Source organism: Corvus cornix, chromosome 6, assembly GCF_000738735.6.
Source record: "Corvus cornix cornix isolate S_Up_H32 chromosome 6, ASM73873v5, whole genome shotgun sequence".
In the NCBI taxonomy this organism is placed as follows: domain Eukaryota; kingdom Metazoa; phylum Chordata; class Aves; order Passeriformes; family Corvidae; genus Corvus; species Corvus cornix.
The window spans coordinates 27297671-27325509 of record NC_046336.1 but is presented as its reverse complement, the minus strand read 5'-3'; the positions used below and the strand labels follow the sequence as shown (position 1 = coordinate 27325509).

Genomic DNA, 27839 nt, shown 5'->3' with positions numbered 1-27839 from the left:
ATCATATGTTGGAAGAAGCAGTAATATCAAAGGTTCTGCAAGGAAAAAGCAGGAGGAGCCAAATCCACTTGGAATGTCACTCTTAACAGTGTAACTTTGCTGTCCAGTATTTTCTATCCATCCCAGATACAGAAATGTCACAGTAGCAAGCTGGAAGGCTCAGTGCCCACTTCTGTCAACAGCATTCCATGCAGCCAAGTAAGAAGAAAAGTTTATTAGCTGACCCTGGATCTCTCCCTCTTTATTTTGCACAAAATGTGATTAATTAGTCTTCAACCAAGAAAAGAACAGAATGTGGGTATTCTAAGCTTTGAAAAAAAAAAAAGTTAAAATAAACATCATAGCCCATTACTGCGATTTGTGCAACCATCATAAAGAGTTATTAGGAAGACCGCCCTAGTCCAGACTGAGCCCACTCTGTTCTGCACTCCCAGCTTTAGCCTGTGTTATGCTGCTTTGGAATTACTGTGCAAGCACCATCACTGGTTTATGCAGAGGTGCAGGAATGGAGCATGAACATACCTTTTTTCCCTACTGTATACATACCAAATGGAATGAAATATCCTGCTGTGGATATCCCAGAAAGCATGTAATGCACGGCTTGCTTCGTTTCACGTGGAATAAATTAGGAATGACTATTCCAAAGTTAATTGGCTTACACCCCTCTTGGCATAATGTAGGTACAGTCATATATAGGCCAATACTTTGTTACATACAAAGGCATTTTCCTTAGTTTTAGATTTAAACATTTACCAGTATATTCTTTGGATCGTCTCCAGCATGTAAAAGACTTAAAAATCAATCTTGCAAAACCAACTCTGAGGGTGGCCTGAGGAGAACAGACTTCATCCCTGAATATTCAGTATCTAAGAGAAAAATGCAGTCTCTACCACTCATTTGCTATTTTCAGATGAGAACATACTCTGCAAATCCTCCTTTCTTCCCTCTGCTCCCCCCTCCCTACACTTTGGTAGTAGTACTTTTAAGGATGCACAGCAATAAAATCATGTTCAAGGGTCAGCCAAAATGCCATGGTACCCCACTAAGTCCTAGTGGATCAACTATAATCCCTGCATTTTTTCCTTTCTTAATCATGTTGGGGTTTTTAGGCATACATTTACCTTTTGTTCTTATTTGTAGATGGTCTGAAAAGAGCTGTAGTAATCTTTTGTAAATATCTTTTGCCCTTTGCAGTCTACAAAGTATTGACTTTTTCTGTGTGGTTGGTTTTGATGTTGTTTGTTCTCTTTCTCTTCTTCTAGGTCATAGCCAACACCGCTGCCAAGTTAGTATCACCTCTGTGTAGTGCCAGATATTTGTGTGACGCTGTGTGTGTGAAGATGTGTTTTCTGGGGTAGCATGATCCCTGCATTCCTGCTGTGTCTGCTTGCAAGTGCAAGTACTTTTTTAAACATCTGCTTGGTGTGGCAGGCGCCCTGCGCTGCCCCTGCTGTCCAGCAGTGCTCCCGCTTGGCATTTCTTGGTGATGCTCTAATGCTGTGAATGGAGCTGCCACCTGAGCCTGCTCAGTTCTTCTAAAAGCTTTCAGGTGGTTTTGCTTCTACTGGCAGGTTTTTCTTTAAGTTATCTTTATGCCTTCCGAGTTTGGTGAGCATTATCTGAGCCTTTTTTGGTGTGTTATTAGTAAAGTACTTTCAGTTTCAATGTTAAATTAATTTCCAAAGTCTGCTAAAATTTAAATTTAGGTTGGAGTAAGATATTGGTACAGAAAAAAATATACAAAGTGATTTACCTTGATAAATCTATTGCCCAAAAAAGATATAACTATTGATATGAAAATGTGATTGGTCTGCTTTATTTAGGAGAGTTCAGAGAGTCCTCAGTTTTGACCTTTAGTTTTTCTAAGGGCAGAGGATTGTCTCTAAACTCTCGCTTTTTGCCTCTGACCTGAGTGTTGTCCATAAATTGCTGGAGACTGGGTTAAATTGAATATAAAATAAATAATTCTAATAGTTAAATGTCAAATTTAAACTGACAGTACAAAGTTAGAAGTAGTGGAATACATGAAGTAATATTTAGTGCATATAATTTACAGTGATCTGGCATTCTCTGTTGGTTTCAATGAGGTGTGGGTGTGATGATGTAAATCCTTTGGAGTGAAAAACCCTAGCCAATTTGCATTAATTATTCTGACAGGATTGTCTTAGAAAGCAGAAGTTACTTTATAGGGGTGTTTGTAATCTTACTTGCTTTGGGATTTATTTTTCCTAATCCTCTTCTAGCTTGGGAGAAAGATCCCATTCATTTGCAGAGCTGCAGCCTTACCTCTGCCACTTGTCCTAGAGCCCAGCACCCCTTACAAGCACTAATATCTTCTGTTTGCTTCCAGAGTTAGAAAAAGAACTCATCAGTTGGAAATCTGTACTTTTTTTCTGTTATTTTTATGGTAATCCTGTTAACTTCAGTGGAAATTTTGCCTTGGTGTGTGTAATGTGACTAAAACCTCTTGAAAGACATCACTAAAACTGTTTAAAGATCACAAGTGAAAGCCCAAATGACTCCTGCTGCTACCATGAGGGAAGTTTAGGCTGTTGTAACATTAGTAGCTTTGATTTCTATAACTGACTGTGGAAACCAATTGCTTAAAACATTATTCTTTAAAGGTGGCATATTTAACCTCTGTCTTTTCATTCACACAGTCTTCTCAGATCTTGGCTTTACAATCTCTTCAGTGCTTTCAACAGTGTGAAAGAAAGAGAACACTAAATTCAAGATCTTGAGGACCTGTGTTTGTAATTACCATGTGATTGTTTAGGCTATTACAAAGAAAAGAGATATTGTTGTTGAAGTCAGGCATGTGCATGCTCAGTACAGCGACCTGCATGTCTCTGCATATCACCCCTCAACAGATGATGTCAGTGTAATTATAGAATTGTCAGAGTTGATGAATAGTTAAAGAAGATGTATTTTAAATGTGAGAATGTCTTGGTAAAAAGACAGTTTTCACTTTTTGAGTGCATAATGCAGTTTCCAGTTCCCTCCCTTAAAATGTTGACATGTGCAACTGAAGGCTGTGGCTGTAATGCAATGTGTGCACCTGTGTGTCTCTGGTCCTTGAGCATGTGGCTGTCAATGTTCTATCAAGGATTTGCAATGATATTTGACTGTCTCTCTCTGTCCATCTTCAGTCAGGGCATCCCACCAAACAAAAGGCTGAAAACATAGTGGAATCCCCTGGCTGCCTTCAGAGGTGGCACAGAGCACGTGTGATAATCTCCAGAAAATTAAGTCAGATTGCTACCAGCCTTACTTGATTTTACTTTTTCGTCCATGCTGGGATGAGGGTTCAGTTTTAACTCTCACCCTCTGGGGCTGCCCATGGTAAACAGGCACACTGTTGTTTGTGTAAAGAGGAAAACTTACTAATAGCCAATAAACTTACAGTTTAATGTCTTAAACTGAAAAGGAAAAGTGTTCCAATCAAATGGGATTAAATTTTTCAGCATGTCTTCTGCACGGGGAAATATATCCATTTCTAGCTTTTGGGTTCAGTTCTAAATGAAACATTTATGAAATATCTGTTATTTCACAAAGGAAAGAATTCCCAGTTTTGTCCAGTTTGGTGAGGGTATGGAATCTCTCCTCCTGGCATCCTTCTGCTGCTGGCAGGACAAGAACAGCAGACTAGAGATTCACCTGATCTCCCATAGGTTGAAGAAGAGCAGCTACCTCAGCTGAGGTTTAGCTTGTTCATTGGAACTCAGGGCACTGCTCAGTCCTAGCTCTAGGACTATGTACAACTCAGCCCTACAAGAAAACCAGCTGCTCTTTGGTTGCAGTCTGACATGAAACTGATTCATTCTGGTGTCATTCATTCACTTGCTTTTGGGGCTCAGTCAGCTATAAAATCTTTCCTCTTAAATGGAGTCACTGGAAACTAAGGCAACAACTCTTCCAACTGCAGTTGTCCAGTTGGTTGCAACGTAAGATATTTTGATCTGGAACTGAGCATTGATCATGCCATAGCAGCACTTGGGGCTGGCCATACAGAGATTTTGGGAAGATTTAGTCTTTGTGAGGAAAGCCTTGCAGATTAAAAGGCGCAAGTATTAAATTTCACTGTGATTAATAACCCAGACAGAAAGTACTGAAACCTTCCAAGTAATAGACGACCTGATATCTGTTCACTCCACTGCACTTTCTAGACCTTTGTAAGACCCTTCTGAAAACATGAATGGATGAAGGAAAAAAAGTGGGAATTCTCTGCACTGTGTATGTACGTCCCATGGGCATGCATATATACAAACATGTGCATGTTTGTATACACTTAGATGTATACGTGCATGTAACAACAGAATTTTAGTATATGTAAGTATCACACAAAATACTTAAGGATTTTTTGTGATATTTTAATACAGTGACAGCTATTTCACCTTTTTTTTCATTTGTATACATCATGAGCCAACCCAAAAATGACATCCATTAGCACAGCCATCTTTTTGCTGTGGCTTGGTGCTTATGTTGTTGGCTCTTCTCTGATGAGAACCTTTGCTGGTGAGATGCCATGAACAGATGTGCACACTCCTCTCTTGGTGGTGCTTCCCTCACTTAACTTCACGCCTCTCTCCTTTCTTCCCCTCCCTTCCCCGTGGAACCTCACCCTTGCATAACCCAGCACGGACTTCACGGAGCGTTTCAACCCCAGTGTCCTGAAGGACTCTGCCCTGTCTACACACAAACCCATTGAGGTGAAGGGCCTTGGCGGCAAGGCTACCATAATTCACGCGCAGTATAACACCCCGATCAGCATGTATTCCCAGGATGCTATCATGGATGCAATTGCAGGCCAGGCACAAGCCCAGGGTGGAGAATTTGCTGGGTAAGGTTATTTCCTTCTGTGGAATGCTCTTTCTCTGCATGATACTTGTAACATCCCTACCTGCATGACACATTTGCTCTTCTTGGACTCCTTCTTTTTTCCTGGGGTATAGTACACACATCCTAGATGGTGTTCGAAAGCACTTCCATGTTTTGAAGTTAAAAGGATGGATCAGTAGAAAATCATAGCATGGTTTGTTGTTGGAAGGGACCTTAAAGATCATCTAGTTCCAGTCCCCCTGCCATGGTCAGGGATACCTTAATTTAACCTAGCTTTTTTGGTATTCCTCCTAGAACTGGTAAGCCCCACAAAAATACCTCTAGTGCTCTGTATATGATATCGGATGGGTTTTCATTTTTGATGACTGTGATTTATAATAGCCACTATTATCTGCATAGCTCAGAAAGGACAAAAAAGGGGGATGGAATTTTTATTGATACCTGAAGAATGCAAAATATTTATTTAGCACTGGCTACTGGTTTACTTTTCAGAACAGAGTGTTTTGCTGTATTTTTACTTTCCCTAGTTTACATACAGTACATGTGTTTTACACATACCCTTTGGACTATGGCAAAATCCACTCTTTGATAACTCTGCTTTTCCAATGCATGTTTCTGGACATCTTACCTAATTAACTTATCTAGAGTTGTAATAACTTCACTGAAATTACATATGCAATAAATGTAGCAAGGTTTCTCTCTTACCATGTGTGCTTCTACGCAAAATAGAACTTGCCTTCCTTTGATATGACACCAATGTACAGGTATAGCAAGACACTTTAACGTAGTTTCTTTTCCATATGTTAGCTGCAGGCTTACTCAAAATGAGGATGATTTATGTATTTGCTTGTGCTCCCTTTTACTGGCCATTTTTCTCTTTTTTTATAATTATTTTTCTTTACCTCTAACTTTTTGCATCAATATTGTTGCTCATCACAGCTCTCTCTCATGATGGATCACAAGCAACACCTTTAGCTGGCTTTTGCCATGACTCAGTGAATCTCCACAGGTGTTGAGTAGACTCATATTTCCAATTAGTGAAGTACAAAGAAGTTCATTTGTGTTCTTTGTAAGGGTTCACATCCTTCATAAGCGTGGATTATATGAGACATTTTATGATACATTAGCACTTTCTTGAAATGCTGTAGCATTACATGATGCAAATAGTAATGTTTTAAAAAAATACCTATTTAAATTATCAGATGATTATAAAGTTAATGCTGAATATGTGGATCCTTTTCATTTTATGTTTTCTTCAGTTTCCTCTAATATTCTGAACTTTAATTTGCAGTGGAAACCAAGATGTTTTTTAGCTTGCTTAATCGATCGAGTCTGAGATAAGATTATGCTTAATGCAGAAGTATTTGTATGAGAATTTTTTAATATAAAAGCAGACCAAATTGTGTGCTGATTCATTTTGTCTCAATTATCAGCCTATAATTTGGTCTTGGTTCTTAATTAATCATCTTAGTCCTTTTCATTTGTGCACAAATGTCTGTAGGATGGTAAGGACACTCAGACTGCACATCTAAAGGGCAGACAGCAGCTGGAAACAGTTTACTTGCTTTATCAGTGATGGACAGGCTTAAGATAAGAATTCGTTTTTCTAGTTCGACCATTTGAAATCAGTGATGATGTAACTTCATGAGATCAGAGTCAGGCTCTTGTCACTTAGAAAATAAGCCACTCTTAATGGATCACCATGGAAAACGTCAAGGGAAGAACATAATTTTTCATACAGTGGTTACTCAGACTCCATGCTGAAACTTAAAGATAGAAAATTTTGAATGCCCTGATTTTATATCTTTTCCTATTCTATGGTTTTGGTTTTTTTTAATTGCTCGTACTAAACCAAGAACCAAGAGTGAGTTGGCTGCAGTAAAACCATTTGGACAGTGCATTTTGAGTACATTTCTGTCAAACCACTTCTAAATTCCATTATGCAGTTCTAGCCAAATTTACAAGTCGCATAAAGACATAAATCTAGCACCTTTATCAGGAATAAGATCTGACAGTTAAAGTAGCAGAATCAATAATGTGATAGTACAAACTAAGGTCTTGTGTGTCCTCTACAATAAGTCAACTTCGCTGGCTATTTACCAGTCTACATGAACTTGTTTGTTGGGATGTGGGGTTTTTACCTCTTAGAGCTTTTTTAAAATAGCTGGAATCAGTGTAATATCTGATGTCAGAATATTTTGTTGTATGTCTACAGGGGTAGAAGACTGCAGTGTTCCTAAGTTTCTACTTAATAGCTACTTAATTTAAATCTGGATAATGACTCCAGGGAGTTATTCACATAGTAAACCATAGTTTATAATGAACTCCAAAAAATAAAATTCCATTGCTACTTATTCAGAGAGGTTTGACTGTCTTTAAAGCTTGTTTTAATGTTAAGAATGTGTGACTTAAATGATGATGAAAAAAAGGAAAATCATTTTTATTGACTCCTACTAGAATACCTTAAGGTCTAGAATGAAAACCTCCAACAGCTCTAACCCATTTGGGAAGAGGGGTTTTTTTTTCAGTAGCATCAATTTAAAGTAATATGCTTAAAGATGCATGATATTTCTGCACATCCACACCCAGATGGAAAGAAATTAAATTACAGAGAGGTATAACAGAGGTATTAACATAGTTATGTGCATCTTTAGGCTGTCTGTAAGAATCAACTGTCACATTTAGGTTTATGAAATGCTCATAATCAGTGGTGCACTATATTTTACACTTCTATGTTGAATGGCTCATATGTCCTAGTTACTCATCCACAATATAATTATGATTTAAAAAAAAGAAAAAAGCCTGCTGAATTAAAGACAGAGTTGGAAATACTCCAATGCATTGCATTAATTTAGTTCAATTTATATGAGCATGTTTCACTCTGCTGGGGAGGTTAATTCACCAAGCTCCATTTCCTGCCTTAATCATCTACCATACGGATATTAATATGTCGTATTAATGCCACACATTGCTACTGTGAAATTTGTGGTCCAGCCTCCAGCTCCAGTTTTTTAACAATGCTTGAGTTAATGGCATATCTATACATAAACCTTTAAACTGCTTTTTTGTATATTGGTCATGATATAAAAAGAAAGCATTTCAGCTAGAGGATTTAAAGAGAGGAATTTGAACTTTCTGGGGCATGCACACAGCTGTTGCCACAGTGGTCCATGGTTGAAATCAGCAGCACTGTCTATCCCTATCCAGTGGTTTATTATCCACTCTACAGCTGGGAAATTTCCTATCACATACAGCAGGTTTTTAAACTTCAGCAAGATTAAAAAGTCATCGTGGGGATACGACATTAAATGTTGGCCCAAATCAGGCAGTCACCTATGGCAGTCATACAGGGCCAGGTTCTGGGCATGAAGCACCCTGAAGCACCTCTGGGGACTTGAAAACAGGGTCATCTTTTGGGGAGCATTAACATGACAGAATAGCATAGCCAAGTGTCAGAAGCAGCAGCAGAAAAGTCCCGAGGGTGTTACTGACTTACTGTTGGTATTACAGAGAATCTCTTTTCCATGCAAAGACTTCTTTGCAGAAGGCAGAACTCACTACTGCAATTTCTTTCCTGCCTCAGCAAGCCCTTCAGCCATATGTGATGGGCCAGAAGAGGAGGACTACTGCTTTCTCTCCACTCTTCCATCTGAAGAAGGCTATGTCCATTGTTGCATACAGGAGCAACACTAATGGAAGCCACTGATGGCACAGCCTTCCCAAAATAAACAAGTCTGCATTCTGCCTTCTGTACCTGCTAGTGTTTGCATATTGTAAAGATTGTGGTCTAGGAAACATGAGCTAAAATAGGAGCTGGAAAATGCTGCTTCCTCCTACAGGCCATCTTTCACACTTGAGAGACTTTTTTACATAACTTGTATATTTTGTGGCAGAGCTTAAACTGAAGATTCAAGGTTTTTTTCTAAATTTACCTTTCAAAGCTGAGTTCTACCCCACAGCTGATTGTGCTGAAACACACAAAAAAACTTGACTGTGGTTTGTACTTTGGTGGCTCCTCAAGAAAGTGAGAAGTTTGCATATATGAGGGTTATGAAGAACATAAATATATGCTATTATGTGTAAATCCATCAAACCAGTGTATATTAGTGCTGAAGGAGTGTGTCAGCTGGGAAATACTGATATTTAAAGCACTACCTGGTACACATTTTTCATCACACTGTATGCTATTGCTGTATGTAGGATGTCAGACATACTTCCTAGCTTTTTCTTGACTCCTCTCAGGCTTTCAAATCACAGACCAAACTTCTTAGTAGATTTTCTCTGCACAGTGGTATCTCAGAGAGCACTTACTTCAAGCCCGAACCAAGGTAGAAACTGTTGGACCAAGTGGCCCTTAACTTTTAACAGAAATATTTCTCAGTTCTCATGAAGTTGAGCTTGCTGCTTGCAAAGGTCTTTATGGAATAGCATAAAGCTGTTACAATAAATCACTTGCTTCAAAAATAGACCTTGTATTTAGGGCAACCATGGAGCCAAGTTGCTCCAAGCACACATCATCCCCTCAGTGTATATTTCTGCAGCTCTGTTAATAGTTAATTTTAATTCTGCTATGCAGAAGTTATTTTCACTGGGGGGAAAAAAAAAAAGCTATTGAGTTACTAAGCCTGTTTCTAGTCTACATCATAAATCAAAGAGAGGTTACCTCACTTGTGCTACAGACCTGTGTAGCTTTGATTTTAGGTGTGCACACTGGGTATGTCACTTTGCAAGATGATTAAGCATGTTTTAAGTCCCTGAGATACATTCTGTCATTAAAGATTTCAGATACTACTTATATGTGCAAGTCTTGGGTACAAGTCTAGACTTCTTGTGCTTCACATATTTAGTAGACAATGAATCCAGACTATGGCAGATGGAAGTTTAATTCAGTTTGAAAAAGAATCATGTCTAGAAAAAGCTGTAAAAGCCTACTACATTATTTTTATAATGAAATACGGGGTTTGTTTCTAATTGCAACCTTAAGGTACACTGGCCCAACACTGTAATTTAAAGACATAACATAGAACAGTACCAATATGAAGTCATTTTTACAAGAAATAATATGGAATAAAAATTGTCAGAGAAATAAATGTTTTTGCCTGGCCTACTCTCCTTTATCACTACAGATTATTCTAACCACTGTAAGCTTGTGTGCCTGCGCTGGCTGAGGAATCATGAACAGGTATTTCCAAGCAGATTTGAATGATAACAGGCCCTTTCAGAGATAGAATGAGCCATAACATAAAATTGATCCACGTATCTTTTTAAGAAGTGATCATTTCAAAGCCACGTTGGGGATGGCTGGGCAAGAAACTGAGACCAGAGAGCTGCTTCCAACGTTTCCCTTTCTGAATTGCAGTGCCCTCCCTATTAAGGATACTCACGTGGACAGTGCCTCTCCGGTGTATCAGGCTGTGCTTAAAACTCAGAACAAGCCTGAGGATGAGAGCGAGGACTGGAGCCGCCGCTCTGCCAACCTGCAGTCCAAGTCCTTTCGTATCCTTGCCCAGATGACTGGAACTGAGTACAGTAAGTCGAATGACAAAACATCCCCCTCATCCTGATTTTAGATTCATGTTTTTCCTTGCTGCCCTGGTATTGGCCACTGATACTCAGGGAAGACTCATGTCCAGGCTCATGTAGTTGTCAGCAAGGGTGAAGATCCTGGATGTAACTTGAGGGAATTCAGAAATCAAAGTGAGCAATCTCACCTTAACGCTTTATGAAGAAAATTCTTTGATCTGCCAGAGGTCTCACCATAAAAGTATAATAGATTGTACAGTAAACGAGCATTTGGGACCCCATAGTTATTCCTACTTACAAATCAAGTCTCTGCAGTACAGTCTTTGGGTTTCCTACAGCCTAGACATACAGAGCTGTCCATTCTTTAGACAAAAATGATAAACAAGTAACAGTCATTTGTACAGTAACACTTATAGAAGTGACTTCTGGAGGTCAAAAAAACCCGTGGATCACCATTTGTATGGAATCTATGGCTCTATCAGCCCTGTATGTCTAAACGTAGATCTGACACGAATGTCACGGAGCTGTAACTTTGTTGCTTGTTGCCTATGGAAATGTTGTTATGGTTACCTGGTACTAACCCCACAGGTGGTTTCTGATGTAGAGAGAAGGAAGGTCAGGGCCTTTTCCTGCATCAGGGGGAAATACTGAGTATTTCCTCCCCCATTAATCTGCTGCTGCTGTCTCTCCTGCTTTGTACAAAACAGCAGGACCTCTCTGTAGAATCATTGCCTACAGCTGTGAAACATTGCTAGTAATGAATGGGAAAGTAGTTGTAATAGCTACTTTCCTGCTGACATCCTCCTTCCTGTCCCTAGGGAACCGCTCCTCTTCATGATGTTCTTACAAATTCCACTGCTGCAAAGTCAACATGAATGCACCTTTAGATATGCTTTTGATATGTTTCTAAAGAATTTATAATACCATAAAGCCAATTCATTTCTTTCTGTTTTTTAACTGAAACATTTTTTTCTACAGTGCAAGATCCAGATGAAGAAGCCCTGAGGAGGTCAAGGTAGGCAACTCCCTGTGAAAAATACAGCTTTATCCTTCCTTATAACCCAATAATGTTTTAAAATGGCATTAATATGAACTTCCTTTATTATATTTTTGTCCTAAATTATTCTAATACATTTACTTAAAAAATCACTAAAATTAAAACGCTGATATTGAGAGGCATTTGAATGAGAAGGATAACAAATTAGCATGCTTTTAGGAAAAACAGTGCAAATTTCCTGATGTGTGTGATCAAATCTGAAAGCTCTCTGCTCATGCAACTTTCCTGTACTTTTCTGGATGTGTGAATGTGATGAGTTCCAAGCCCTGTGTAACTACTTGACTGTGTAAGTGGATAAAAATATATAATGTTGTGATGGCACTGAAATTTGTGAGCAATTTATTTGGATGACCCTCTGACTGACATTTGATTTTCCTTAAATGATACAGTAAAGGAATTGTTTCCATACATACCCATAATCATTAGCTTATGTTTGTTTGGAATAAATATGACCTAAATTTGTCGAATATGGAAGCACAGGACTGCTTTTGCTAATGGATAAATGTATTTGTTTCATGGGATGAATCAAAAAACGTTGAAAAAGTGGATATGTTCAGAGATATAATATGGAATTAAAGATTTATCATCATCCTGCATAGCCAGGAAACAGATGTATTAAAGATTCTTATTGAGCTTAAAAACTGCAGTTGAATCAGGAGCATCCTGCATGCAAGCCTTACTTTCTGTTTGCATACTTCAAATCCCTGTTTCACATTAGCTGCTCTAGGCCGCAGGCCGGGTTTGTGATGTGTTTGGTACTCAATCCACCTCCTCTTCTTTTTCTGTTTTTTTTTTTTTTTTTACTGCCATGTGGCTTCTTTAAAGGTTCTGAGCTTTTGATCACAGTGCAGGTTACAAATGTTGAATCAGTGAGAAAGATACCTGCTATCTTCCCTGTGAGAATACAAGAATGCTTTCAGTTGGTGTCTGCTATAAACCTTCCCCTGCAGTTCACCCAAGTTCATGGCTGGGTGCCCAAACATCAGGCTTGACGTTACAGCCCTCAGGGATTTATTTTTTCCCTCAAATGTGCAAGCCTAATTCTCATTACATGTATTGTGCATTATCTGTTTTGATGTAATAGCACACATCCAAATCCTTATTATGATGGGATTTAAAGCAGTGTGCTGAACTTAACAGTGCCACATTCATATCTGAGGGTAATATGTTGTTTTTAAGAAATAATCTCTCTAGGTGTAGTCTGTGGCTTTGGAAAATAAAAAATAGTGGAAACTTTACATGGTATATGTTGACAATAATTATCTGGTAACACATCAACACATGTAAATTGCACAATCTAGCCAGTGTAACTTCAAGCACATGACTGTGTACACTGTGCTTTTCACATTTTCTTTAGGTATCACTGTGTTATCCTTTTCTTTCCCAAGGACAGTGCTGGTTATGTTTAGGCACATCTGAACAGGTTTAAGGTATGCATTGGTAGTAGAGGCATAAGGGAGCATATATAGGTGCTTACACAGGGACAGTGCAACTGGTGTGAGCTCTGGTGCCAGGAATGAAGTGGGGTCTCCTTCCTGCCCCACTGACAGTGCTGGCACCATCTGGGTGCTTGATACCCACCTCAAACATTGGACACAGTCCACTGGAGATTTGGCAGCAGGGCCCTGGTTGTGCAGGCATCTGTCATTGTGGCCTCAGGCAGGCTGTGAGTGATCTCTCTCTGGTGCTTTCTCTTGTCTCTTTGTGTCATCTCCTCAGTGCAGCCAGCAGGAATTGCATGGTATGGTGATCAAGTTTCTTCCAAACACTTGGGAGTGGGGGGAGGAAAGATGTGGCTTATTCTTGGCAGAACTGTTTTACATAAAAATAGTCACGTTTGGATTGCTGCTTCCAACTTCATGACATATGTTCCGAAGAAAACCCATAAACTTGGGAATTTTTGGGTGGCAGAAAATTCCTTTCAGTCAGTATTAATGAGTGTGTTGCATGATTGTCCTTTGCTCATGCTACTGCTGTTTTGAAGGCATGCATGAGTATAACTTGCTATGAAAACTTTTCATTGCTGGTGTGACAATTGTTATGGAATATTTTCTGGAGAGATGGGATCCATTTCAAGCCAAACAGATGTTTCTGAATACCTTTTCCTTGAATGGAGGGGTAATATCTTGAAAGCACTAAGGGAGTTCTTAAATTACATGTCAGACCCACTGGAGCTAGTGTATTCTGGTATAGCTGGAAAAAACGCCATCAGGAAGTTTCAGCTAGGAATACTTTGTGTCTCTTAATTACCAAAAAGCATAAAAAATAGTTTGAGAAGTCCTACATCAAGACTCTGTTAGGACTATTACTTGCATGACACTGTGTTATTAAGAACAAAAGATTCAGAAATATCAGTGAATTTGTTGGCATTTACTCTGTTTATTGTTTTGTGCTTTCCTCAGCCCGAGGAGTAAAACCAGCCCAGTCTGCTCCTTTCTGTTTGACTGGTTTCACTCTTGAGTTCCACTGTATTAACACAATTAATTGTCTTGTGTTTTGAGTGTAAATAATGAGGAAAACGACCTTGTTTGCAATGACTGCAAAAAGTTTTGTAAATAATGAGAACATTTCATTTTTCATTCTGTTTGCTATACTTCTCCTTGACTGTGCTATCATCGCACATCCTCCTTCTTCCCCTTTTTATATACAAAAGCTGAATTTAAACTATAGAGGATCTAAAAAAGTTTAAATCCTTAGAGGTGCTGAACATGGCTCGAGCAACCCAGTCTGCAGTCAGGGGTGGCAGGAGGTGGCCAGTACTTCACAGGACTCTGCTTTGAAAATCCTGTTGTTCTGCTTTGTGACACAAATGACCAGAAATACCTATGCAAATGTCAACACTAATACTCACTAATTCTGAGGAAGCTACAGAAAAGTACTGCTGAAACCTGGCATTGATGGTCCTTGCAGGAAGGACAGCAGGTTATATATGGGCTGACCTAGGTCTTACAGAATGGAAGATATTTGCATTCATTTTGCACTTGTATGAGTTAATTTTCACTGACTGCTCAGTTGTGTGAGAGGGAAGGAAAAGCCAAGAGAAACTGCTGGGAGGAAAACAATGGGATTACACTGCATTTCTAGCAAAAGCAGCCCTGTAATACCAAGCACAAGTCAAAGAATAAGAAGTTATATCAAGTTACTTCTCAGAAATACACAACTGCAAAACCTTTTATGCATGGTCCAAAAAGCATCACCCAGCCTTCACTGTGCTGATTTGAAAGCTGAGGAAAAAATCCAAATAAATTGCCATTGCCCTCATTGTAAGGCAGGGGAGTGGTAGCCATGGTCCCTAACCCCTTTCTTTCTCCCTCCTTTCTTTCTTCTGTGTATGTGTGTCTCTCTCTGTCTCTGTCTCTCTCTGTCTCTCTCTCTCTCTCTCTTTCTTCATGCCACAGGGAGAGGTTTGAAACGGAACGTAACAGCCCACGCTTTGCCAAATTGCGCAACTGGCATCACGGCCTGTCCGCGCAGCTCCTTAATGTTAAAAGCTAAAGGCCCCCAGTCAGAGGGCAAACCCGAGAGAGTTACAGGAACACATTAACTGCTGCCCTGAGTTAGAGCCTGAGCATGTCACTCGTGCAAACATGTACTGCCAGGCAGTAGGTTTCTGGTTTTAGCCTGTTAGCCATTCACTGTCACCAAAAGTGAAATCATGATACAACCCAGGTCATGTTCTTCATGATAAAGTAGTTTAGGTTTTTTTTCCCTTTACTATCTTAAACTTCAGTACACAGCAAAGCATCACTATTGTAGTCTCCTGACTTTAATTCTAGAAGAAAATGAGAGGGAAGTTATTGACAGTATTTATTTAGGAGGAAGAAGAATGAGACTTTCACTGAGTTTTACTGATGTAAAGATAATGAAGTAGGAGAAAGAAAGTTGAAAAGGAAACTGATTGGCCTAGACTTTGCTAAATGTATAATACACTTAGTTTGCATAGTTGAACGATGCTGTTTGAAATAAGATATTAGCAATGTGAAGTTGTATTTCAATGTATTATACTGGCAGAAGTCATTTACTGAAACCATTGCTGTAAGTTTTGGGTTGGCAACTTTAATTTATCATTATATAAAAGTGAGAGATAGCTGGGATTGCTCAGGATCTGCAAGGAAATGACATTTTGCTAGAGGTGATTTAGGAGTGAGAAGAATATATCATACTGCTGGTGCACTGAAGCTTTTAAAAGCATCTTGTAAGTTTTAAGGAATATGTTGCCCATTATGTATTGCTCTTGCTTTGACTCACATTTTTTTCTGTATATAGCAGCATGCTTTATCTGAAATAAAAGGTTTTAAAACTAAAATAATTATGTGCCTGTTTTACACAGTACTTTATTCTGTTTTAAAACAATAACTGCTTCAACTGATTATTGAAAAAAGGAGAACTTTTCTTTCCCAAATACAAAATTTGGTTAAAAAGCTTTCCATTATTAGCTATAATTCTTATTGACCTTTAAGTTGTCTGAATTGGAATAAACCTGACAAAGCAGTTGTCTTAGGTACCTTTATCTGGTAGCAGTAATTCCAATCAAAGGGATTAGTGCACGAGATCAGATTGAAACTGTTACACTTTTTGCTGCTTCCAGATTTGTCTTAGCAGTCCATACAAGAACCAAGTTCATTCAAACTCCCATTTTTTTCTGTTTTATAGAAATAACGAAAAGCTACTGTTCATGGAGAATTTTGCATGAATCAACCAAATACTGAAGTGTTTAAAGGGTTATCATACTTACATAAAAAACCTAATTCTTCAGTACTACTTAAGAGTACATAAGCACTCATTCCTTTTTAAATGCATTTCCCTTTTCTTAGCTAAATATCAGAGCACTTCAGAACATGCTACTTAATTCACAACATGCATTTATATTTTCCTTAAGGGAGCACAAACAGATTCTGATCACACCATCTTATCAGTACCTATGGTAAATCAGCATCACTGCATGAAATAAGAGCAACATTTTAACTTTTTCTGATTGTTGCCAAGAGCAACCTTTGGTGAACCAAAGTGGTGGTGAATTTTATTTATGTATGGGAAATTTTGATAGAATTTAAAATATCAATAGGCAGTTAAGATTTTTTCATAAAATGTACCTAAGTTAAAAAATCTTCCAGTTCTAATTTTCAATCAAATTAGATGTTTTTATTAATAAGTAGTAATACAGTCTCTTCACTGTAATAACAATTGTGTATCTGTAATGTTTTATGAATATAATACAGATGCTACTTGTTTCCAAGAGTCCTAGTGCATGTGTTAGAACAAAAATGTCTGGATTATATCTCAATGTTTACACTTAATGTTATTTTGAAAGGTATTTTCTAATAATAATTTTATCAGATATGAAATTAACGGAGATTTAATTAAGGAATCACCTCCCCTTAGCTCTGCTTCAGTGGTTTTAATGATAAAAATTCAGTGCGTATAAACCACGTAATCATATAGGGAAATAGTTTTAATCCTTTTTTCTGTAGGATACAGAATGGAATCTAATGCTCTCCTAGCTTGTAGAATGTCAATTCTTTACGCAGTTACAGGGGGGAAAAAGCAATAGGAAAAAATCGTGACTGTCTGGTAGCTTTTAGAACTTTTGCAATGTTAAAGACCTTTTATGAAGGTGCCTTCATTAATCCTTACAGCAAGATTTTTACTACAACTTATTTCAACTGCTTAGTCCAGTCCCTTTTAAAAACATCTCACAAGTGATGGACCTTTTGTTTTAAAACTCAGTCAAGTATTTCTATGTCATTTCTTTTTTATATTTAGACTAGTATTTCCTCAACTCTTACTCCTCAAAAATCTTCCTTTATGTTGTCATGGCGATCTTCAAGTCCAGAAAATTAATGTTATGGATCTTTTTTTGTATAACTCTGAAGAGGCCTTGGTTTTGCTTCCTGAGGAGGGGGCAGACTTTGTCTGTAAGGTAGAGAAATTGGCCTGGATTTTTCCCTCTACTGCATATCATTGCTAGTGACAGTAACAAACTTGGGCCTGATAAAAAAGCACTAACAGCTTTTTAAAAACGAGTAGCTTTGTTCTAGCAAAAGTGCAAGTCTGGCTTACTATATTTCTTTGCTAAATACAAAATTTGATGTGTGGCTGCTGAGTGACCAGCCCCATCTTACAGTGTTTCCTGAGCACTTGCAGAAGTCTGCTGTTTCACACAGGAAAATCAGTCACAGTTAATGGCAGTGAGGCTCAGAATAGGTTCCAGACTGAAGACTCCATGAGTCATAGAATTCTTTAAAACAGTGCTGATGATAGGCAGGCGTATCTGTCCCATGCTGAATATATTTTGACCTGTGGCTGCTATGCTGAGCAGAGGACAGTGGTTGGTGACAATACCGTCTTCTAAATAACCTCCATGTTAAAAATAAAGTAAAACACAGGATGTGGATAATGATATGCACCCCCTGCCCTTCCCAATATTGCCAGTAAAGCATAGTGTTATAAGCATTTAATGAAGACACAGCAAAGCTGATGCCAGTAGGAAATCAAAACCAAAAGGCCTTCCAGGTAAATCTGCTTGTCTGGTTATGGCACAGGGACATGCTCCTTTTCTGCTGTGGTACAAGGCTGTTTGATCTAAACTAACCTGTCTCCTGGATCCTGCTGCCCTGCCTTCTGCTCAAACAGCCCCCCTGACCTCCTGCAGTGCTCAGTTTGCAGCAGAGACACTGACTGCATGCAGCGTGTGCTGATGGGACGTGGCTGCAGTGTGGCTTTAGGAGAGCGGCTGTGACAACTTGACCTCTCTTCCTTTCATGCATGACAAAACCACAAAAGGAGAAAGGTTCTGTGGCTCCTTCCCTTGCCTCCCTCTCTCCATGCCTGCCTGCACCAGGAAGGACAGTATGTTTTTGCTAATACAGAGGTCACTTCATTTCAGTTTCTCTCTCATTATGCACAGCTGGGTAGAGTATATCTTCCACAGCAAGGAACAAGTATTTTTGGGACTACTTTATCACTTCTGAAAAGTCCAACTCTTGCATATCACAGAGCTTTCTGAAACCTTCCTCAGGGGCAGAAGAGGTGACACCAATTTTTCACTTGTGCACTTGGGTTTCCACAGGAGCTAAGTTGATTTTGTGGTTTCTTTAGCAGTGTTTAACATGAGCTTCAGTGACTGGGATTACCATTAGATGTATCAGAAACTTATGTGGATCCTTATACAGATTTGAGTTGGTGAAGTTAAAAAGCCAGAATTTTGGTATGGTGCATGGTATTGCCAGATAATTACTTTCTTTAATGAGTTTGCCTTTAGTCAACAGCTTTCTACAGGATACATGAAAATTAATTGACTAAAACTTGTTCTCAAGCACAATAACATCTTTGTTCTGTGGCTGCTAATCAAAGCCATCTGACACCACCAAGACAAGCTAAGGCATCTTGATTTCCTTCCTTGGTTGGCCAGAATTTCCAGTGATTAACATTGCTGACCTGCCCAATTGCCAAAAACCTCCTATCTGCTGCTCAGATTACCAAAATTGCTGCTTTTGAAAGACATACCCTATCTTTTCACAGCAGCCTGTGAAATAAAGCAGACTTCTCTAGGTAGATTTCTCACTTAAGGAACATAATAAATAAAAATAACCACATCAGTTCAGTTTAATGTCTTCTAATCCCCACTTACCTTTTAACAGCTGAAGAGTGACAAAAGCATAGGAATAGTCAAATAACTCAATTGTCTCCATGGAATTCTGAGTGAAATCAGAAGAGAAAATTGATCACATTTTCTTCCCCAAAATACTCCTGGGAGTTCTATGGGGAAAAAATTATTTAGAAAACATAAATCCTTTGTTTCCAAGTCAGTTCCCTGTAGAATAAATTGGTCAAAATAGTGACTGTAAGGTACAATGTATCCACGTGAATGTACCCACTTATAATTGAAAGATTGAAGCCTCCAAATGCAGTTCGAAAATACCATGAAGCTTTTCTCAGAATAGTTCATAGAGAAAGTAATGCATAAACTAACAGAGCCTGCTAAAGCTGAAATGAAACTTTGGGTGTGGGTGTACTGACCTATATATAGCATCTTATCTTTACCACCTCAGTCTCCTGCATGTTCCTGTCCACCATGTAACTTTTGCACGGTCAGAAATGAACATTAACTTTCATTTCTACTGTGCAGCCTTCAAAATGTTCATGTGCATCCTTCAGCTGATGCAGGTGGCTTATCAAGACATCAGTGCTGTCTTTCTCTCTGACTGCTCCCTTGCATTACCTTCAGTCCAGCAAGGGAAAAGCAGTTCTAACATGCAGCAGGTTTTCCAACAAGCATTGTAACTCAGAGGCACTCAGTTGGGGTCTGTGGATCATCAGCCTGGCTCACAGCTTGGCTTAGGGTGAGCTGGAGCATAGCACTGGCACTGCTTCCTTTTATTCTGCTTCTAAATTGCATTAATGTCAGCAAAATTACCCTAAGCACTAATAACTTCCTAATAGTTCATTTCCATGTAAGCATTTGCTGTAGCTGACCCAGAATGTTATCTGATTACAACTGAGAGAGAGGGAAGGTAAGAAAATCCTTAAGAGAGCTTATGAAATAAAATTTAATCCACATTCTGAAAGAATGACAACAGTTCTAATTCATACCACTTAGCTATTTGATTCAGGAACTGAACAGCACAGACACATTGTTGTGTTTCAGGGGCAGCTTCAAACTTAGCTTAATGCCATGTAGAGGAAGTATGAATTTTCTTATCATCAGTGTGCACAAATTAAAAAGTAGGTCTGAAAAGACCTACCCCCTGGAAGTCAAACCTCTGAGTTATTGTTCTTTTCTCAGCTTCCCTGGAGAAAAGTGAAGTCATGATGGAAAGAACACTTCAGTGAAAGGGGAATCATTTCCTGGTGTACAAAACCCAAACTTGTTGTGCATTGGTTTTGTCTGTAGTGGTCACAAATGCAGACTGAGAGTTTAGATCCTGTGCTCAGGTGCCTGGTGGCAGATCCCTGCACTTTACCAGCGGGGCTATAGAAAGCTAGAGGAAATCATTCAAATCCAATTGCACACTTAAGGTCAAGATAGGGAATAATTATCTAAATTAAATCCCAGCTCAAATTGCTACACATGCTCAGAATTTTGCAGTCTTTGTTCTTACTAAAGTTATGTATTTACCAATAAGATAAAATTTAAAATTGGAGTACGTATGTCAAATATCACAATGTAAACCTTGGGCTAGAGTTATCTTACCTTTCCCCAACGCTGGTGCTGCTGTATGTCCAGCTGCATTTATTCTGTGACTGTTACATTTAACAGCAACCCTGTAGATGCCATTAAAATGCATTCATAGGAGGGGTTGGCTTGGCTGCTTTGATTGAGTCCCATACAACATGTTGAGAATGAGTTGCTGGTTGTTTTTCACTGGATCTATGACAATGTGCTTTTCCTATTCTGTGCCACTGTCTGCACAAACCAGGATACCTTCTGTGAGAAAAGTATTTCCCTTTTTGGAAAGAAGACCTAGTAGGATATATTGCAGTTGTTTTGGCGTGGGCTGCTCACATTCTTAACTACAGTGGCTGAAAAAGAGAGACTAGCTCTTCTACCCCTTTTTGTGATCCCAAGCCAAAGTTCTAACTAAACCAGCATGACAGTCATCTTCTGTCCTCTCCAGTTAACTGCCTGTCATTTCTTTGTTTGTCTTCTGGTGTCTTCGTTAAAATAACAGAAATATAGCATGGGGGAAAAAAAGGCAAGCAACCTCAACAGTCTTATAGAGTCATCTGGTCATGGAAAAATCCTCAGCTGCAAATCCAGAAAGGTAGAAATAGCCTCATTGGATCAGAACAGCAGTTTATCTAGCTCAGTGTCCAGTTTCTAACAGTGTCTGTGTCTCATGCCTTTGAGACAAAAAATGTTTGGAAGGCAATTACAAAATAGCTTTCACGCAACTTTTCTCCCAGACACCCTATAAGAATTTCTTTTAAAATTACTCTGTAAGTTCTACTTCTTAAAAGGAAATTTTATTTGTAGGCAAATATGCTTATATAAATATATGTTAGGATGAAAGCTATCGTAAGTCTGATTAGTCCTGCAAGTCCACACTATACTGTTAGAAAAACGGAATTTTTAATTTCAATAAATATAGATCCTAATAATCTATTTCCCCTTTGAAAAAAGACTACTGCATATCTGTCAGACTCTACAGAAGACTATTGGATTCTCAATACAGTAAAATACTGATTAACTGAACAGATACTTCTATGAAAAAAATCTAAAATCTCTCATTAAAGAGAGTGAGCTGATATTTTAAATACTCATCAGGGGTTAAGGAGAGTTTATTTCAGTTCTTTGCATTGCTGTGGACTTTCTTTTAGACCATGAACAATTCTATTAAGTTTTAGTCTCTCATTTGTAAAATTAGAAAAATAGTCTTGCTGCATGAGAGTATAGAGGAAAAAAACTCAATTACAATACTCACTTTTTGCTTCAGTACTGAAAGAGTAGTTGAAGGACCATGTGGTCCCTTGGGACACCTCATGTTTCTTATGTCACCAGGTCTTCATTACACATCATATGATTCTGTCTCCACAACCTTTTAGTGGAGCAGAGCTTTTCAAGAGAGAGAGTCTGCATCTGTTACTATCAGAGAAGGTAGATGGAAGGTGCACCACCTCCATATTTCAGCTTGCCTGCTACATGTGCATGTTTGGGAATCTTTTACGTTTGGTTCCCGAAAATAAACTAGAATGGGAAAGCATTCCAATGTCCCGTACGTATAGTTCAGATTTAGCATACTCATTTATTGGAAACTCTCTGAAGATTCTCCAGGCTATTTTTAGGATCCAATAGCACACGCAAGCTTGGCTTGCAAATGAATTTTGCCTTCTGTTACTCAAGCTATTGTAATTCTTGTTGGTGTGTGGGAGAGAAAGACTCTGTTTCTATAATTTCACTCACTCTGTCTTTAGCAACATATCACGTAGCATATTTTTATGAGAAGAAAACATTTCATAGTTTCACTGTATAATATACTGTGTAATTAGGAAGACAGTATATTGCATAAATAAGTCTTGTTTGAAATACAGGTCCAACATTTAGTGAAATCTGTGGGAGTTGCACTGTTCTCTCAGAACAGTTATTGACTGAGGCCTTTCTGTCAAAAGCCATTTCAGTGGGGACTAAGAACAACTGCAAACAAAAAAAATCCCCCACAATAATTACAAATCTTTCCCAGATAGCTCAAAACTATTATCCACTACTGTCAGTTATTGCAGCAGCCTGTGTAGACAGAGATACAAACAGCTCATAATATTCTGAGCCAAATTCTTTCATGTTGTGAAGGTATTGACTTTACTGAGCCTGCCTGAGGGATGTATTTGGCTAAAAAGTAGTTATTTCTGCATTTAGTTAGCAAAAAATGTTTTGACTGTAAAGGCCAGAAATCCAATAGTCTGTTTTTTAAAATGCAGCTATTGCCAGTCAGAGGCACATCTGATCTTGAGCGTTTCTTCTTGGTAGCCAAATGGGAATTACTCCTATTGACTGGGAAGAGAAATAGTTCCTGGAAGCAAAACCATGAAGAAGTGTTATGTGCCTTTGAACTCATTTTTCCCTTTACTCTCTGCCTTTTCTTTTGCTTTATTCTGTGGAAGCATTTTTACTATACTTCTCCCTGTCTCTCTTTTTAATCTTCACAACTCCCCTGCCATCGTCATCATTGTTATCCAATATTGTACACTTGGGGAAAATGCTTTTGTGAAATCCCGACCTCAGAGTTACTTTGAGTCAAGGGACTTCTTTTTGCCTTGTTCAGTGTAGCCACAGCTTTTGGAGCCGAAAAGTTTGGATCAGATTAATTGTAACAACAGAAGCTTAGCACTGCTTCAGCCTGACCCCAACTGCCTGCCTTTTGGTCTTGGCTGTCATTGCTCATAGAGCATTTGGTAACACTGGAGATAAACAATGCTGTACTTTCTTTCCAGGCCGTGACTATATTATTTAACATTGTTGCATGATTATGGCTTTTGATAAATTAACACTTCCCACACGTGCACAGTCTCTAATCCGTCCTCCTGCACCTTGTTTCATCCTGGCTTTCCTGTAGCTGGCGTTGCAGTGAACTCACAGCTTGGTTACCATAAGACAGTGTTTGGTTTCTCATTGCTTCAGAGTGGTGAGCCATCGACCTCATTGGGGCATTTCTGTTCAAGGCAGGCTCTTCCCTACCGACCACAGGAACATCTTAGTCAGACACACACATCTGAGAGGCATTTCAGGTCAACTTCTGGGTTTCAAAATCTGGCTTCAATTCATATATTTTAGGGTTACATTTCAGTTAGAGGTTTTAAAAATTTGTAGAGAACACCTATGCCCAAGCCTTTGCTGATCTCAACTGGATTGGTTTTTATAACTCTATCAGAACTGAACTAAGGAAAGAATATGTGACTGAACATATATATGTAAATGTATAAGTACATGACACATTACTGATAATAATGTGGAAAATATTAAGAATAGCCTTCCAAACATAATGTAAGTTAATGATTGGGGCCCAGCAAACCCACATCATTCCTTTTTTGTTTTCAAAGGACGCTTCAGAAAGAAAGTTCAGTTGGGTAAATGAGGACATTTGCTTTGTGGTTTGTAATTTTAGATCCCACTTAAGAAAAGTGTTCTCATTTGGCATATTTCAGCTTTAAACCTGTTGAAATTTCAGCACAATTCCTTAAATAGGAAGGGATGCAATCACCCATTAAATTGCTAAATAGTGAGACTATCTCAATTACTTAACTAACTGGATTTCAAACTTAGGTGTTTAAGGCTAATGGATTCTATTCTTTATGAAAATACTTGTGTCTTAACTTTTTACAGATAAACAATTGCTTGCATTTAAACTGATCAGTTATTTTTTAAGTGTGTATGTGTGTTTCCAGAATAACAGCCCAGTTCTCAATCAGTGAAACTGAGGCTGACTTAATCCTCACCTCAACAAAGGCATGAGTTCCAGTTGGAGGAATTATTGATGAAGGAATTGTTTCTACTGCAATTTAAGTTCAGAAAACTAGTATTTGGATAGGGCAGAGAATTTTTAACTGAAGCCAGGCATAAGAAATCCTTTTTGTATAAGTCTTTGTTAACCATTTAACTGCTTATCACTTCAAAATATCGGCTCCATGAGGACTGCCCACCTCTGTTCTGCTGGAATATTATGGAATCCTTTTTTAAAAGGGAAATTCCTAAGGTCAAAACTATTCCTGAAATTACATACACACATACAATGTCCAATTTGTAACTGTTCATTTTTCTTTTACTTTATTATTGAAACAAAGTTGTTTACAACTGATAAGAAGCATACAGCAGACTTGTTTATCTGGTGGGTTTCACCTGGAAAGGTGAACAGGTTTCTCACAACTATATTTATGAGCAACCACTCTAGGATGCTTTTTGCAACCAAACATTTCTCCTCAACCCATGTTCTTTTTCCCTGGTTGTTTTGGGTGGGGTTTTTTTGCCACCACTGGCAGTTGCATTTATTTCATACTGTATCCCCTCCTTTCACAGAGACAAGGAAAAGGTTGCAGCAGCATCAGAAAACAGGTAATGTTTGCTGTGTTTGATTTATTTCCTGTTAAGAGTGTATCTCCACTTTCTCCATATTGTTCTTACCTCAAAAAACATTGAGTTTGTACACTGTTTGAGCAGATGATGAAAGTAGAGGTTTCAGCTAAGTTAGGCATTTCTTTCTAATGCACTGTGATGTGGGACAGGTGAGGATTGTGTTTCTCATAGCTTACAAACCTGAAAAATAAGTTCTTAATCAAATATTCTTTAAATTGAGTACTGTCAGTTTGTGATGGAGTTTTAAGAACAATTTCCATTTTAAACTTTGTCTAGACTGTTCAAGATGTTTTTAAAATCTAAATAAGATTATCTTTTAAAAACATTTATATGTCAGATCTTGATTGATCCTCAGTGGGTTATGAGGTTCAAACAGCCCCTCTGTAAGTTCTTTCATATTGAGTTGTTTTCTCCCAAAGGATCTCAGAATGTTTTGCAGCTAAGCATAGAAATGTGTTGTTTTCTATTAGTTCATTTATTAAATCCCCAAGGACTGATACACAGGTATTTCTTGAGTGAAGCTGACCACTTGTTTCATGGAGTAAAGAAAGGCCTCTTACTAGTGAGGCCATGAAAAAAATTTTATCCCACTGATTTTCTCCATCTTGTTGATTCCTGCCTCAGCAATATGCAATGACTTTTTATTTTTGGCGCTTTTTTAAGATTGCTTATGTTTAAACAAAGGTTGCATAGAGTTAATATCTGAGTAAGCATTATTTGTTAATAATGACACAAGCAATGGCAACCAGCACTTAAACAGTTGGAAAAAATGATTTTTATTTTAAAATTAATTATAAAAAAAGAAGGAAATAACCCCCTTGATTCCTGAATATAAATTCAATTGTAAAGAACAAGCAACACATGTTGGCATTTCACCAGCAGTTTCATTTGTGTAAAACCTTCCATAGGACTATATAGCTGTTTCACTGAAATCTCCTTTTCTTTTAACTATTATTTTATTTTGCCAGGAATAATTTCTGGTATATGACTGCTGTTATTGTCCTACTATGTTGCCTTAATCTTGTGTGATCTGTCATACCACAGCTTTTCTCCACCTCCATTACCATCACAGCTCTGCTTATTTTGATATTCATAGCAATATGGTTTCCAGATTTAACACAAGGTACCTTTTTTCATTTGTCAAGCCTTTCCTGGTCTTAAGCAGTAATTAACCAATGAACTACCAAGATTATTCATTACTTCATCTGCATTATCATTATGATCTCCTGCTCTGTCTGTGGCTGGAATTCTGTCTCTTCCTCAAACCCCTGCTATTACCTAGGAAATGCCTCATTTACAAACACCCTTGTAATCTCTGTCACCCAGGCCTACAGGTACCACGCATGTGCCACAGTATGTGACCTCGAGTATTTGGCATCCTCCTAAATCATCCACCAGGGATGCCAACACTGCCAATGCTCAGCCAGTGGCCTCCAAGGGGTCTGTGTGGCTTGGAGCGGGTACAAGCCAGGGGGAGGCCAGTTTTGGCCAGAAAACCCCTCTTGCTTCATCCAGTAACCGAAGGTACACTGTGCCGTGTAACTGCATAACTGACCCGGTTTGGAGCTTTGCAATGGTTTGGTAATAACAACCTCTAACTCCTTCAGATGGAAATGCCCATTGCTTCAAAGGTGGGTGTCCACGTTCTTCCAGTTCCAGCAACTTCTGGTTCATGTGGGTGATACATTTTCAGTGGCTCTCATAAGGATCACACCTACAATACAGAGACAAGTCATTAAGCATCTTCAGCAGAGAAACTGCAGCTGATATTTCTGTATTTTCAGTGGATTCCACAAACCTTCCCATATTCAAATGTAAAATCCTTCCATATTACAGCTTTCTCTAAACACTTTCTCCAGCACTTTTTTTCTACAAATGCTACAATAACAGATTTTTTTTTCATATCCATTTTAATTTTTGTTTTCTATATTTTTGATTCTTTACAAGTGATCTGTTGGAGGATTAGAAACAGAAAAATCTTCATGCATTACATAAAGGAGACTAAGTGTTGTTTTAATAACCCACTCACTGTTATTTGGACAGAAAGTCTCAGAGAGAAAAAAGTATAATCTGCACTTATATTGTAAATGTTAGAGTGCATTTGTTGCTGTGTTCTCATTATGGTTGTTAACCAGTATTATCCTCTTAACCTCTACTGATCTGTGTTCCTTTTCATGAGTGAAAATCAGCTGAGAAGAGATGTGTGTTTGTGTTCATCCACCTAACTTACTTTTATGTTTGTTACTGCAAATATGAAGATGTTTGATTTCTTCAATTTCTTTTAAAGTACAAAGTACTGTAAGGATTTAAAGTCTACAAAATGATTGTATTTAAAAACCAACCAACCAAACAAAAAACCCTCTGTACCAGGTCATAACGAAGCTTTTGCAATAGATAATCTATTTTATAAAGCAGAACTCACATTTATCAGTTTTTAAAATTCTTCTGCACTTGAAGGACTAAAATGAAAAAATCAGACTTAAAAACTAGAAAAGAGGAGAAAAAAAAACCCAGGTTATTGTATTTGCCTATATAAATAAAACTATTTAAAATTTATAGTTGTTAAACTAAAACAGTCAAGTTGGTCTTGAGATCTTTCTATAAAACTGTTTTAACAATGTTACCAACTGCATGTAATTTATGTAACCAAACCACTCTGATTTTTATGTCTATATCCACTTCACTTATATTTATTCCAATTCCTGGTTCTGATAATTAATATAGTCTACCATGAAGGAAGGTAAGCAAGCCTCTAACATTTTAATCACATAAAAAGAAATATTACAAACACTATGCAAGATAAAATTTGTTTGTATTTCTTTTAAAGTTTAAAAGGTATTCAAGTATATTTGCATT

General features: G+C 38.2%; 1 protein-coding gene across 14 annotated transcripts in view; it reads left to right on the top strand.

Moving 5' to 3' along the window:
• Positions 1-27839, top strand: part of LDB3 (LIM domain binding 3) — a 116148-nt gene that overhangs the window by 61421 nt on the left and 26888 nt on the right. For 5 of the 14 annotated variants that reach the window (XM_039553729.1, XM_019286648.3, XM_019286650.3 and 2 more), the window contains 4 exons: positions 10199-10368; positions 11341-11377; positions 24927-24962; positions 26310-26507. In XM_039553729.1, coding sequence (XP_039409663.1) covers positions 10199-10368; positions 11341-11377; positions 24927-24962; positions 26310-26507 — 441 coding nt within the window. Of the gene's footprint in view, positions 1-1262; positions 1286-4636; positions 4841-10198; positions 10369-11340; positions 11378-14817; positions 15729-24926; positions 24963-26309; positions 26508-27839 lie in introns of those variants that run through there. The other 9 variants (XM_019286656.3, XM_019286655.3, XM_019286654.3 and 6 more) reach the window with 4 other exon arrangements.